This window comes from Typopeltis vanoorti, chromosome 1, assembly GCF_054136105.1.
Source record: "Typopeltis vanoorti isolate ZY-2024b chromosome 1, IOZ_Tvanoo_1.0, whole genome shotgun sequence".
Taxonomy (NCBI): Eukaryota; Metazoa; Arthropoda; class Arachnida; order Uropygi; family Thelyphonidae; genus Typopeltis; species Typopeltis vanoorti.
The window spans coordinates 78,460,813-78,477,134 of record NC_143549.1 but is presented as its reverse complement, the minus strand read 5'-3'; the positions used below and the strand labels follow the sequence as shown (position 1 = coordinate 78,477,134).

The 16,322-nt window shown below is 34.3% G+C and overlaps 1 protein-coding gene across 1 annotated transcript in view; it reads left to right on the top strand.

The window, feature by feature from the left end:
- Positions 1–15,364, top strand: part of LOC150110121 (uncharacterized) — a 443,476-nt gene extending 428,112 nt beyond the window's left edge. Inside the window, 1 exon segment of the mRNA XM_090397974.1 lies at positions 13,119–15,364. Within this exon segment, the coding sequence (XP_090254100.1) occupies positions 13,119–14,157 (1,039 nt within the window). The 3' untranslated portion in view covers positions 14,158–15,364.
- Positions 15,365–16,322: the final 958 nt, after the last annotated feature.

Sequence of the window (16,322 nt, the reverse complement as noted above, 5' to 3'; positions counted from 1 at the left end):
AAGTCATAAGAAGACTTTGGTAAGAACATAAAAAAAATAAATATCAGGAAGGTGGAAAAATATTCTGGAGGCTATTAAAAAACTTAGAAATGGAGGAGAGTAATGTAAAAGGAATTAGATGATAAAGATGACATGAAAACTGAAGATAAAGATGTTCTAGATGTTTAGTGTAATTACTTTGAAATATTGGTAGTGAAACAAGCAGTAAAAATCAGAAGTGCATATCAATACTTAGTTTTAAAAAAAAAAAAAACTCAAAAACCTGAAATGTAGAAAATATGGAGTAGATGACATTCTACCAGAAACGATCAAATAATGGAGGTATAATAGTTTTACAGTGGCTAATTTGCATAATTCAGGCCTGGTTTTTTCCAATAATATGTGAGTTTACATTTCACTCTGAAAGCTGCTTAAAACTGAAGAAATGACTATCAACAGTAATATTATAAATCAGGCTTTTCTTATTTCCCATGTGAATTAATGCACATCTTTATGTTGGAATATGGCATTAGTAATATCTAATCTTATGTCCTGAACAAAAATCCAAAATACTTACCTACCATTATTGGTAGCTTTGCATGTTATAAAAATTTTCCCAAAACATTGTATGGCTGAGATTCATTTCCTACTTTATTATTTAGGTCTCAAACAAGTGACATCTCTAAAAAAAATAATAATTCTGTAGGATCATAAGCACAAATAAGTCTCATTGTCCAATTTCCCATTTTAAAATTTGTCTGCATCATTATTTGAAATTACTTGCCTTCAAAAAATTATATATATATATATATATATATATTTTTTTTTTTTTCATTTTCATTTCAGTAATACAATTATATTGACATGGTAATTCTTCTTTAATAGCCTTCATATCACTTTTTATCACCTTCTTGATAGTTGTGTTCAATGCTTTTTGTCTATGTAAGTATCACATGCAACCTTTTGGTAAGAAATTACTAATTCCTCTGCTAGTCCTACCTGTTTTCCGTTGATACTGACATTAATTGTGTTTGCAGCTTACCATCATAATTGTCTGGTTTGGGTCAGCTAAGTACCAAATTGTCAGCCCTTCCTCTCTATCCAGGTCAACACTTAATAAATAACAGATGGTGAGGATTGCACATTGGGTCCAGAATCCCTGGTTGGCTCTCTACATTCCTTATCGACTCTGTGGTCTCCTACCTGTTATCTAGCTTTGACCTTCAAGCAACTCTGATATTGCATCAGATGTGCAAATTACTTAGGAGGGTGATTAGAAGATACACATTCATCAGTTTGCTTTGCTATCCTAGTGGCATGGAGGGAACCAAGAGATTGCGCAAATGATCGCTACTATGATGAAAGATTGATGATGGAATAATTCAGTTACATTCTTGACTTTTTTCAATGAAACTAACAAAATAGAACAGAAAATGTAATAATTTTAAAAGTACACGTTAAAAGCATGAAGAGCTTTCATTCTGTACACTGTTATAGTCCAAACCAAAAAGCAAATTCATTTGCAGCAAAATGTATTGGGAAAACAGAGGGGGAAATGTCATAATGAAGGGGATGTTTAGCAATATTTCCCAAAACTAGGAAAGCTTGAGGCAGTCACTGAAATTAGGTTGGTGAATCAGGATTTCACAACTCTTTAATACAATCTAGTAATAAAAAAACAGCTTTTATATGGCATTTTAATCTTTTTTTGGAAAAGAGCTTCAATGGAGTATAATGTTTGCGCATGATGAGCCAAAGTTTTGATTACTTGTAACATAATGATAGATTCTTTTGGATTATTTTTAGTTTGCAGATCCCATTTCATACTCGCACTTAGATATATAAAAGTTATAACTCCTTATAAGAGTTATAACTTTTCTGGCCTGCACCTTAATTTTAATAACTGACATCATCTTTATGCATATGGTATTCCTTTGCACACAATCTTTTTCTAAGAATCTCCTGCTTAATAAGATTGCACATCCTTTTCACTCCTACCCTATTATTCTTCAAACTCCAGTGACACAATTTGATATTGCATTAAGTATTTTTTAAATGTTTCCCATGCACTGCTGATATCCTTCCTGTCTAGCAGCCTATATCATGGGATATAACCTATTATACGAGGTCTGAAAAGTTATCAGCCTAACAATGAAAAAACGAATTTATAATTTCAAAATTATTTTTATTTTTCAACATAATCTCCCTTAAGACTAATACATTTATTACAGAGATGCTCCATCGCCATTATCCCGTCCCTGGTGGTTCTCAGTAAGATCTGCAAAATACCCCTCTACAGCTGCAATCACTTCTTGATTCGAAGAAAAATGCTGACCAGCGAGGAAGAGTTTTAGTTTTGGGAAGAGATAGAAGTCAGAGGGAGTAAAATCTGGGGAATAGGGTGGATAGTGCAGATACCTTAATTTTCCCATTGCCAAAAACACCTTTGTGGGCAGGTGCATTGTCCTGATGAAAGATGATTTTTTTCTTCTGCAAACCGGTTCTTTTCTCATGAATTTTTTCGTCTAGTCTGGTTAAAAGATCGGAATAAGATTCCCGGTTATTGTTTGACCCTTTTCAAGATAATTAATAAGCAAAATGCCTTTAGCATCCCAAAACACTAATGCCATGACCTTTCCTGATGGAACTGACTTTGTCTTCTTTGGTGCTGAAAAACTGGCTTCCGTCCACTGTTTTGACTTCTGTTTGGATTCTGGTATGTAATGGTGAATCCAAGTCTCATCTGTAGTAAAAAAAATCAACGCACAAAATCAGTTTTATTTTTGTTAAAATGCTTCAAGCACTGTTCAGAGATTTTCATGTGAGTGCATTTTTGATATGTGAGCAAGCACGGAACCCATCTTGCACAAAAGCTTTTTCATATGCATTTCTTCATGCAAAATATATCCTACGTGTTCTTTTGAAATGCCTATAGTCTCAGCAATTTTATGTACTTTGACTCGCCGGTTATCCAATACATATCGTGCACTTGATCAATGATTTCTGGTGTTGTTACACTTTTTGGACGTCCTTCACATGGATCATCTTCAAGGCTAGTACGGCCATGTTTAAACTCGGCAGCCCATTTCTTAATTGTTGAAAATGAAGGAAATGAGTGCCCATAAAATTTTATGAACTTCGAATGAATTTCTTTTGGCATTAAGCCTTCTTTTACAAAGAATTTTATAACTGCACGATACTCAATTTTATTCATTTCAAGAGATACAGACAACACTTTTGCTTCAGCTGTATAAAACAAACTACTTGTAGAATGACTTGCAATTTCACATGGATGCTTATGACAGATGTACCAACTTAGAAAAATAAAATCATGCCAATATTGTTGCCATCTATGGTCGAGGCCAAGAACTTTTCAGACCACCTTCGTACTCCTTAGTTAATCAGAATTTCCTGCTTTGTAGTTCAGCATGTGAACCTTTCTGAATTTGACATTCATATATTTGGCCTCTTCCCAGGTCATATGGCATGATCACTGTCACTAACTGAACCCCCTCCCCCGACACTAATTGGGTGTAACACTTTTTGACATGTAGTTCCATCTGTGACATACTGCTTAAAGAAGTTGTCTTGCATCAGTGAGACAACTTCCTGTTTTAAATCAAGGGATTGCTTTACTTCTGTTTAAAAAGAACCTCTGACTTTTCTGCAAAGTCATAACATGTAATAAATTATCAAATATGAGACAGCCATGAGATCAGAACTTACAGGTGCCAGTTATGGCACCTGTAAGTTCTGATCTTATCAGTAATAAGGTGACAGATATTTGTTGCCTTCTGAGGAATGAGTTAAATTTTTATATCAGTGGAATAGAAGACAAAAATAGAACAGGAGTCAGCTCTGAAGCACAAACCTTCAGTATGATTAGAGAAGCACCATCAGGACTAGGAGACTTTTTTTGTTAATCAATTTGGACAAAATCTGATCTCTTTCTAATCAAAAATCAAGGAGGAGACATTGAATGTTGTATATGCTTGGAATTAAAGGAGGATATTTGCCAAATATCCTCCTTCAATGAGGGAAAAGGAAGAAGCTGGGGAATTGCCCTTTTTTTTTTCTGTGGTTGAGGACGCAGGAACTTCCAAAAACAAAAGCGGTGAAAGCAAATTGTCCACTGATTTGGACAGAAGCACGACTACCATTTGGACATGATGTAAGTTCTTGCTTTTGGCTCTTTCAAATTTAATTTTGGATGTATTGATAGTTTCTCACAACTATTTTTGGCTTTGGTATAAACAGAAAAGAAAGATGGAGATTTTAATGAAAGCCACTTGCAAGTATTAATTTCTTTTCACTTTAGTGAAAAGAAATTAATACTGTATTGTGATCTGATTGCCTAAAGAACATTCCATAGTGTACTTGGAAGAATCTCAAGTTAATAGGAGATCTAGTTTTTGGAGAGTGATTTGGATATGTGGTAGATATGTGAACAATCTGTAAAAGATCATTGGCGATAGCTAATATCTCGGTATCTCTATCTAAATCTGTGTAGTTAGAAAAGGAAAGATATTTGGCATCATGAACATTAATATCTCCAAGGAAAATGACTTCACTATGGACAGAAATGAATTTAATATATTTGGTTCTGAGAGATTTATAGCATAGATCATACAGAAGAAATTCTGAGCTTAAAAATCTGACATCAGAACAGACATATGCACAAATGTCTTCCTTTGGGACAGAAATAATCATATTATAATTGGGAAACACTGAGATGTGTAGTGCTTGAAGAAACTGAAACTTGTTTCTGTTAAGAAAAGTATATGTGGTTTTAACAGACTACAGGTAATAATGAATATCATTAAGATTGGAATTAGACCACTTATATTTGTGAAATAAATTTGCATTTATCTACATGTAATATAATTCCATTTCTTTAAGACCTGTCATGGTTTGAGTTCAAATCAGAAAGACATGTAATATACAGTAGTGGATTCCCTAATAAGCCATAAACATGGAGAATTTCACCCATCTCCTTGAAGATTGTGGCTGTGACAGCTATTTGCATTTTTCAACTAATACTTTGCTATTTGCAACTAACACTTTGCTACATATGCCTGAAAGGCATATGTAGCAAAGTATTAGTTGCAAGATTATTCTCGCTGACCTTGAAACTTCCTAAAGCATCCACATTAGGTTTGGTTGAATATACTGTTTATTGACAGGTCTGTGGAATAACTGTTATAATCCCAAACTTGGAAAAAAATTCTGAAAAAAAAAAAAAAGCATCTCGTATATTGGCAAAAATAGAGGGAAAAATAGATATTTTTTCTAGAATTCGGAAATTATTTTTGCCACTTCAAGCTTCCATAAAATAAAGTGGTGGTGATATTATACCAGATGAAATCCATCTACCACCTGATCATGCTTAATGTAACAGGTTTGGACTATGGTCTGGTCTTTCTTCTGAGGAGTGTCACTGTGCCCCATCTCAATCTTTGCATGCATTTGCTCCTGGTTTTCTCAGTCTGATCTTATGCCTGTTGTATGAAAGATCTATTTGGCGCTGCACCAATATGAAGGTATCAGTTCCATCAGCATTTTCGACTTTTGAGGTTTTAGCCCCAGACACTTGTAATCATGCAATTTGCTTGGTTAGTCCTTCATACACTTGTGAAGGACAGGTGTTTCAATGACATCTTAAAAAAGAAAAAAAAAAGTAGCATAGAAAACTCTTTAACACCATACTGTTAATTTTGTAGGATATATTAAAATTGATAATTACAGAAATCTTGTAGAAGACATGCTGCAGGCATTCAGTGGAATGTAATGAGTTGCTGCAATATTCATTAACAATATTTACATTTTGGAAGGGGGGGGGGTGCTTAAGGGTCAAATCTATATAATTGAGAGGAGGGAACCGACCAGAGCTTCTTACCTAGTGTCCAATCCTTACCTTCTCATGGTGCACCCTGTTGGGTATCTACCTGGATACTGAATGGACAAGGATGAGCTAGCAATTTGGGATTTAGCTGACCAAATTGTATTCTTATTGGCCTAAACCAACATTTCAAATGATGGTACATCATGACAGAATTTCATGCTGGCTGGGATGTTGCCCGGTTAAACAAGGGCCCCTGTTGTTTTCACAGGGAACCAGGGCAAATAGCTATTGGAACAAATCCTAAAATCCCACCCCACCAACTCAACATCACCAGAGTTCAAGATCTGTACTATCAACATAAGATGCCTGAATGGCAAAGAAATGGAGCTAGCTGAGGAATTGGATTTCTACCAGATCGACAAAATAGGGGTGACTGAAACAAAAAAAAGGCAAAAACTGATGAGATCTTTCTGAGCAATAAAAACAAAATGTTATATTCAGACAATGACAATCAAGGAAAAGAAGGAGTAGCCATAGTATTCAACACTAAATACAAAGCTAATCTTGAGTGGCAGGCAGTCTCAAGTGGAGTGATGTGGGCAAATATGAGAATGAGGAACTGGACAATGAGACTTATTTGTACCTATGGTCTCACAGAAGGTTCTACTAAGGTAGAAGTGGAGGAATTGTTTGAGGCTTTAGAGAAAGCAACTGACACAATGAAAAAGGAAAAGTTGGTCCTTTTTGGGGATCTAAATAGCAGAGTACGAAATGATTGTCAGGCATACAAAAATATTTTAGGAAAATTTGGAGAAAAGAGCAAAGCTGATTTCTGCGCAGGACGTGGACTGGTTATTACTAATACGTTCCAACATAAAAATGTGTACAAATTCATATGGAGAGAGGAGGCAAATTGACTATGTTATTGTTAATAGTGATATTTTCTCCCTGGTGCAGAACACCAGAGTGTACAGAGGATTTAATATTGGAAGTGATCACCATTTAGCCTTGAGCAGGATAAAATTGAATTTCATATTGAAAAGAAAAACATGTAAGAAAGTTTTAAAGTGAATAAAAGTTGAGCAGCTCTCAGATGTGAACTGTAGACTAAAATACACAAATATTATTTAAGAAAAAAGGAAAGAGTTTGAGAGCAGGAACCAAACCTTGAAGATTTAGTGACAAGCCCTGAAGAAAACACTGATTGATTCAGCCTGAGAGGCATGTGGTGAGGGTGTCTGTAAGGATAGAAAAATCAGAATTCCATGGGACACAGGAAGTTTAAAGAGGCAGTGAAAGAAAAGAAGAAAGTATATCAAAAGTTCCTGTCAAATAATTCAGCTTGTGCTCTTAGAGAATACAGAATACAAGAAAGATAAATACTGTGTAAAACTAGCTAAACAAAAGTCATGGGAGGACTTTGGTAAGAACATAGAAAATAAATATCAAGAAGATAGCAAGATATTCTGTAGGCTGTTAAAGAAGCATAGAAATGGAGAAAAGAGTGCTGCAGAAGGAATTAGAGATGATAAAGGTAACATAAAACAAGAGAAAAAGATATCCTTGAAGTACGGAGTAATTACTTCGAAAAATTGCTAAATGAAACAAGCAGTGGTGACAGCACAGTGGTAAAAAAACTCACCTAGGATTGCTGTCAGGAATACATATCCATATATTTGAATTAGAAAAAGCCATCAAAAGCCTGAAATGTGGAAAGGCAGCAGATGTAGATGATATTCGACCAGAAATGCTCAAGTATGAAAAGGTTTAAAAGTCTTTCAGTGGCTGCAATGCATAGTTCAGAAAGTCTGGACAGAGGGACGAATTCGAGATGATTGGAGTAGAGCTCTCATAGTACCCATATATAAAAAGAGAAATAAAACTGAATGTGAGAATTACAGAGGTATTTCATTACTGACTACATTCCTGGTAAGATATATGCAACTATACCTGAGAAACGGTTGAAAAGGATGGTGGAAGAGAAGCGTGGTGAAGTACAAGCTGGATTCAGGCCAAATAGAGGCTGTCAGGATCAGATTTTCACTTTACGACAGATAGTTGAGAAATCTTGGGAATATAACAAAGATCTGTATTTAAGTTTTGTAGATCTGGAATAGGCATATGACAAGGTGCCAAGAGAGAAGCTATTCAAAATGCTACAGTTATATGATGTAAAATGGAGCATTATATCATGCAGTACTTAGTCTTTATTTGTAAGTCAGCAGTTAGAATTGAAGTACAGGAAGGTGGTTTAATGTTAAATCTAGTGTCAGACAAGGATGTACAATATCCCCTCTGTTATTCATTATCTATATGGATCACATTATGAAGGAAAGTGGTATTAAACATGATATCAAAATGGGAGAGGTTAATCTCAGTGCTTTGCTTTATGCAGATGATGTTATACTTCTAAATAAATCTGCTACAAGTCTGCAAGATTTCATGACTAAATTTAGTAACTGTTGTAATATATATGGTATGAAGGTCAGCATTAAAAATACAATGAAAATAGGCAGAAACATTGAAAATATCAACTACATTGTGAATGAAGAACTTATAGAACAAGTAAAACATTTTAGCTATAGTGTATATGGAAATAGACAACAGAATCAACAGAGCTGGTATGGTAGGAAGTCAACTGAATAAATTTAAATGGAATAAGAGAGAAATTAGCCAAAACACTAAATTAGCTGTATACAAGACAGTGTTCAAACAAATTTTAACTTATGGATCTGAGAGCTGGGTTAGAAGTAAAACACTTGACCAAAGACTAGAGACTGCAGATAAGAGTCCTGCGAAAGATTAGGGGGCATGAATAGATGGCATCAATGGCAATATGTTAAAAACCGAGGATATTAGGAAAGAACTTGATATTGTCAGCATCCAGGAATGCATTAGCAGAGCTAATCTCAATTGATATGGTCACTTAAACAGAATAGGAGAAAAAAAATTAGCAAACCAAGTGTTCTCTGCCAGGTTGGCAGGAAAACGACCCAGAGGAAGACCACGATATAGGTGGATTGATACAGTAAAAAGTGCCTTAGAATATAGAAATATAAGACCTGATAATGTTGGAGTTTTGACAAGTAACAGAGTGATTTGGAGGAAAATTGTAAATATGAAGTTGGTAATGATGTAAATTTTTCATGTAGTACTATCATATCCTGTATACACCTCTTGAGGGTACATGTCAGGAATTTGATGAGTGCTGCAGTGACAAACATGGCAAACTTTTCCATCTGGACATTTTTTATATGGTATGCAGCACCCAAGCTAATGGAACTCTAGTATGCTTGTTGAATTTTTCTGGTTGTTAATCAAACCACTGATGCTGGCTGTAAGCAGAGGACTTCAAGAAAGACTTTTAAAATTGTATACTATTGAATCATCTGAAATATAATCAACATCAGTGTGTAATTTTGATTCTTGAAAAATTTGAAGAATAGCAATTTAAACTCATTCAAATTCTGCAAGTGGAATTACAGTGCTCATTATTTTGTCTTGAAAGCAAAACAAAAAATTCCAATTTTTGCTTATTAATATACATTTAAATTAAATGACAATTGTAATCACACTATATGAAATTTGAAAGGTGTGGTGCATTTATTTACTATACTTCCTGTACTTGTTTATTTACTGTATTCATATATATATATAATAATTTACATGAAAGTATTCATATATAACAAACAAGTACAGGAAAACCTCACTTAATGCAATTAATTAATCCATCAAATAATGTGCACTAAGTGAAATCGCGTTAATCAAATTCAATAAACAATAGGAATAATTATAATTCATCCATCAGTTAGCATAAATTTGGAAAAAAAATTACAGTATAAGCTATATTAGTGGATAAAATCATCAAAGTTAATAAAAATCAATTGCGTATATCTAAACATTTGATTCAGCAACTTTTTTACAAAATAATGAAGTAAAGATGTTTGAGTAGAGTACCTGACTTTGTCATCTTGTCATGCAAATTGCGATAGCTGGCAATCGCTTTATCGAGATTTCTTTGAAGCTTCGTTCCATATCAGGATCGAACAAAATTTCCTTAGTATGCTAAATGTGATTGAAAACTAGCTCAAGGTCTTTTGCAGTTGCTTCTTTGTCATAACATTTTCTTCTTGTTCACGCTCCTTATCTTCTTCTTATGCATGCCATTCTTCTAATTGAAGAAGATAATTCTCATCTAACTGTTCTGAATGGGAATCAAGCAAGTTTCTTACATCTTCATTATCCAATTCATTAAATCCAAGTTTTTTTTTTTTTTTTTTTTTCTGTTGTTGCTGATTTCTTCAAATAATGTTAGATCTTGGATTTTGTTTACGATAAAGTAACATAGACTTGAGATTAAAGTTGCCTTCTGCATTGCTTCCTAATAAAAGCATAAGATGATCTTCAGATACTTTGTATCCTAGTTGAGATGCTTCAGTTTTAGCTAGGAAAGTTTTTGTTGGCATATGCTTCCAAAAGAGACCAGTTTTGTTGACGTTGAATATTTGCCAATCATCATAATCACCCTATTGAATTATCTTTTGCAGTTCTTCAGGAAACTTGGTCACAGAATCTTTATCAGCAGTAGCAGATTCCCCAGTTATTCTTACATTATGCAGTCCAGCTTGATTTATAAAATGGTTAACCACGCTACCGGCCAAGACGTCTATAGACGTCAAGGTTATCATGGATGTGAAGTACATATTAAAATTGCAATATCATTGATATTACATTGAAATAAATGATGGACACGAAGCATATGAGGATGCGTATTTTATCCATAAAATACCCGGTTAGGTGGTTAAACCATCCAAAATCGCACTAAAGCTTTCACATTCCTCTTGAAATTTTGTTTCTTTCAGTGAGGTAAAATATTGAGAGCCTTTGCATGAATATTCCCTGTACTAAGAGGTATTCTTTTTTGGTTATAATTCTCAATCCAGAGGGATAGAAGACACTCCATCTCAATCATTAAAAGGTTTCTATCTCAGGTGATCTGCATGCTTAAAGAGGCAGTACCAACTTTTCCTTGTTCTTTGTATTCTTTGCTCTTATTTAATATAGTCTAAACTGTAGATTCACTGTATCTTAGGTCTCGCACAATCATTGTATTACCAGGGGCCACTTTCATGTCTCTTAATGACTTCCAGCTTTTCTACTCGCTGCAGATTAGCGACAAAAAAATTTCGCATAATGTAAAACCAAGCAAAAAAACTTCCAACATCTTTCTCTAACGTATAGGTAAATATGACTTCTCCATTACTTTCACCACTGTGTCTTAGCTCCCACTAACAAGATCTCAAAGTCGAAACCAGTCTGGGTAGTGGCCCTTCCCTTAATGCATAGCATTATATATGTCCGCAAGGAGATGTGCTTTGCATTATAGGAAATACTAATGCAAGTGATGAGACCTTATACCACCTTTACCACGAGTTGCCCCGATCCTGAAGATACTTCAGGTGCAAACTTCAGGCTTACACGTGGATAAAGGATTAAACTAAATATATAATTTATAATTTAATATCTGTACTTAAGACAGACTTTCCTGTTGTCAGTTCATATAAATCATTGTGATGAGGGAGACAAAAACTTGTTTGCAAAGAACATTAACAAAAGATAGATGCCTAAAATGTTAAATATACTTTGAAACATAACTATATTGCCCTGGTGACAGCACAGTGGTAAAAAAACACTCACCTAGGATTGCTGTCAGGAATACATATCCATATATTTGAATTAGAAAAAGCCATCAAAAGCCTGAAATGTGGAAAGGCAGCAGATGTAGATGATATTCGACCAGAAATGCTCAAGTATGGAGGTTTAAAAGTCTTTCAGTGGCTGCAATGCATAGTTCAGAAAGTCTGGACAGAGGGACGAATTCGAGATGATTGGAGTAGAGCTCTCATAGTACCCATATATAAAAAGAGAAATAAAACTGAATGTGAGAATTACAGAGGTATTTCATTACTGACTACATTCCTGGTAAGATATATGCAACTATACCTGAGAAACGGTTGAAAAGGATGGTGGAAGAGAAGCGTGGTGAAGTACAAGCTGGATTCAGGCCAAATAGAGGCTGTCAGGATCAGATTTTCACTTTACGACAGATAGTTGAGAAATCTTGGGAATATAACAAAGATCTGTATTTAAGTTTTGTAGATCTGGAATAGGCATATGACAAGGTGCCAAGAGAGAAGCTATTCAAAATGCTACAGTTATATGATGTAAAATGGAGCATTATATCATGCAGTACTTACTTCAATTCTAACTGCTGACTTACAAATAAAGACAGCAGTTAGAATTGAAGTACAGGAAGGTGGTTTAATGTTAAATCTAGTGTCAGACAAGGATGTACAATATCCCCTCTGTTATTCATTATCTATATGGATCACATTATGAAGGAAAGTGGTATTAAACATGATATCAAAATGGGAGAGGTTAATCTCAGTGCTTTGCTTTATGCAGATGATGTTATACTTCTAAATAAATCTGCTACAAGTCTGCAAGATTTCATGACTAAATTTAGTAACTGTTGTAATATATATGGTATGAAGGTCAGCATTAAAAATACAATGAAAATAGGCAGAAACATTGAAAATATCAACTACATTGTGAATGAAGAACTTATAGAACAAGTAAAACATTTTAGCTATAGTGTATATGGAAATAGACAACAGAATCAACAGAGCTGGTATGGTAGGAAGTCAACTGAATAAATTTAAATGGAATAAGAGAGAAATTAGCCAAAACACTAAATTAGCTGTATACAAGACAGTGTTCAAACAAATTTTAACTTATGGATCTGAGAGCTGGGTTAGAAGTAAAACACTTGACCAAAGACTAGAGACTGCAGATAAGAGTCCTGCGAAAGATTAGGGGGCATGAATAGATGGCATCAATGGCAATATGTTAAAAACCGAGGATATTAGGAAAGAACTTGATATTGTCAGCATCCAGGAATGCATTAGCAGAGCTAATCTCAATTGATATGGTCACTTAAACAGAATAGTGATGCATAAAAGTGTGTGTGTGTGTGTGTGTGTGTGTGTGTATACACACTCAGTATTAAATTCCATGAAAGCCTAATGCATTATCAAGCTGTTTGTTGCTTATTACGTTATTTTATTTTAATAATAGGTCCAAAGTTTATAATTTTTTTTTTTTTTTTGTATATTGTTTTGCTAGATTTTAAGAAGTGAAGAATTATTGCAGTTTAAATGAAAATATTAGATTGATTATTTTAATGTAAGTGGAATTTACTGTCTTTTCCTGATTTATCCTTTTACTATTTTAATAGGCATGAACAAGAAAGAGATGAAATGGAACAGCGACACAAGCAAGAACTTGAAATGTTTAGAAAAGAAAAGCAGTCAAAACCTATATCAAGTAATTGTAATAATACTTCCTCTTCCATCACCAATCACTGGAGTTTAAACCGGGACAGTTCTTCCACCAGTACTAATGGTTATTACAGTACAAATGCTGTTCATTCTGAGGATATGCCTACTTTGTCACATTCAGTTTCTAGTCCTGTGCTTCATGTAACTTCCTCTGGATATGATACCAAGCACTGTAATAACTGTAGATCAGCACCACATTTTAATTCATATCATCATTCAAAGTGCTCGACTTGGGGAAGTCTAGCTCCACTTTCTGCACCCCTTCCTGGTTTACTAAAAACAACTAGTTTTGATTGGAATAGTGTTCAGCTTTCAAAGAAATCTCTCTGTCGTTCCAGTTCAGAAGGAATTTCACCTTCCTGCACAGTGTTACAACAGCCAGAACCACAAAAAATCAAAAATAGGACTTTCACTGATGATTTACTTAGATTAGTTCAGACTCTTGGTTCTAAAGGAAAGACTGGAACTATTAACAATACTGGCACAACTGCCTCTGGTAATGGTAGTGAACAAAAAATGACACTAAATCAGATGAAACAGAAAAAAATGCAAGGACTGCTTGATGTTTCAAGTAGCCTGAATGGTAATGCATCTGTTGCAACACCATCTCCTGGAGTTTCTCCAGCATCTTCTCCTATGCCTAGTCGCCATATGACCTCTACTACTTCAGTACTAGCAGTTTGTACTTCATCATACAGACCTGTAGTGCCACCATTATATGCAACTTCTCCAATGTCTCATACATACTATGATGGGTCACACAATAATCCAGAATGGGGACCATCACACTCCTTTAGAAGTAATCCAAACTTTTCTGTCATCCAGCAACATGGACCACATGTTGCAGCCTGCTATTCTCCACACTCTACAAGTCCGTTGCCATCTCCTACATATTCTTCTTGCAGTTATGTTGGAAATCATAATTTGAGTAAATAATACATATGCACCAATCTCTGCTTTTGTGCCTTTTAGTTATAGTTTGCTGTTGGGAGCTTAATGCTATTTTGAAATACAGAACTTTTCAGTGTGCTGTGTAAGAGTATTATTTTATAACAGTTATACAGAGCAGTTCATATTTAAACTATCTTATTAGCATTTGGAAGTGATTTATGAAGCTATTCCAAGTAACAGCAATAGAACGAGATATGATTAATATCAGATGATTGGTAAATAGATTATACAGATCACACGTGACCAATATCTAACCTATGAATTTTTAAGAAAATGTTTGAGAAATAAAGTATTTCCATTCTTGTATTTATATACGAAGTTGAACCTTTGTAAAGAAACTTCCACTGAAAAGCAATAGAAATTCCATATATTCAAATGTATTAAATTTTATTTCAGTATCCAAAAATTATCAACTATACAGATTTGTCTATGCATTTCATATTTGCAATGTATGCTGCAGTAGTGTTGATGGGTAGATGAATATGATGTGAATGTGTATGATGTGCTGTACTCATAGAACATTTGTAAGTATATTCTGAGTACGGTTCTGTGAATGCTTTTTTTACAAAGCAACAGTTTTGAAAATATATGTATATTGCAGAATATAGACATTGTGTGAACCACATGATTGGTGCTAAAACGTACAAGTGGTTTGATTTTTGGTTGTTTTATATTTTCTATACGTGTCACTTATGGGCCTTTTTTTTTTTTTTTTCCAATATGTATGTATAAAAACAGATGTTAAAAACTTAAAATTGTAAAATTATAAATTTGTGTTTCTTATTCGCCATTCTGACAGAAGTCTTTTTCTCCATTTGTTCCTTTAATGTTTTGTATAGTGACGGTTTTGCAGCTAGATCTGAAATGAAAATGCATATTAAATAATCAAGATGTGTTTCGTTTGCAACATTTTAATAAACAGTATTATTACTACTATTATTATTATTCTAGATTAATATCTGTATTGACACTACAAAGTAAGGTTATTGAAGCTTTCTTCTGTGTGCATGCATACAGAACATATGTATCCATTGTTAATAAGTAATCATGGGTTGGTTGTAGATCGATCAAAGCCATGTACAAGAAATATTTCAAAAGTTTCGTATTATTAATTTTCATTGTTTTTATATATAGCTCAGTAATATACTGATCTGCCCTAGGAATTTGTGTAATAAATTGTTTGCTTTGTAAATTTGTGTGATAAATATTTTACTCTATCAGTGAATCCTTGTAAAATCAGATGAGATTTATGTTGAGATTAATCTTGTTTTATGTCAATACCTAATTTCAATTAATATAAAGTAAAACCTTATATATATATATATATATATATATATAATGAATGACCTCTTGTGGACCAGTAACCCTATCATAGTTTTACTGGTGAAAATATGATCCATTCCTTCTACAATTGTTGCCTTAAGTATCTTAACCCAACTGAAGAATGGATTAAAAAACTGCTTTGGTTGCGCCTTCAGTGCCACTGTAACACAGTCCTGCCTACTCTCTCACACACATACACAAAGCCTTGGTTCACCTTTCCTTACGTTTGATAATACACAAACTGCCAGGTAGGATCAAATCTCTCTTCTGGATGGAGATTTACCTCTTAGCTTTTCCTGGTATTAGCATATCATTTAAGTAGCTTCCTCCCCTGAAAACTTGCTGGTTTCCTGCCCCAGATATCACTTTTTACTTGCTTGGCAACTATATACAAATTACCCAATTTTAAAATATTATTCTCATATATAACTTGTTCAAGTTTTATAACACAGTGATGGCTGAACTAGATAAGGGTAATGGGTTTACAGTGATACTTCTGGACCTGGCAGGATACCACATGGAATTCTAATCCCTAAACTGCAACATGGATAAAGGATTGGTGAGATGGATAGGAGGGTGGTTGATGGAGAGATATCAGAGAGTAGTTTACTCAGGAGTAGAGTCCAAAATACGGCCTGTGACTAGTGGTGTGCCGCAGGGTTTTGTTCTTGGACCACTGCTGTTTAATTTGTTCATTAACGATATATGGTAGGATCTAAGAGGAACGGTTCATTTGTTCACTGATGATGCAAAGTTGGGTAGGGCAATAGTGAATGCAGAAGATGTCAAAATCTTGCAGGATGATTTAGATAGATTGGAGGTCTGGG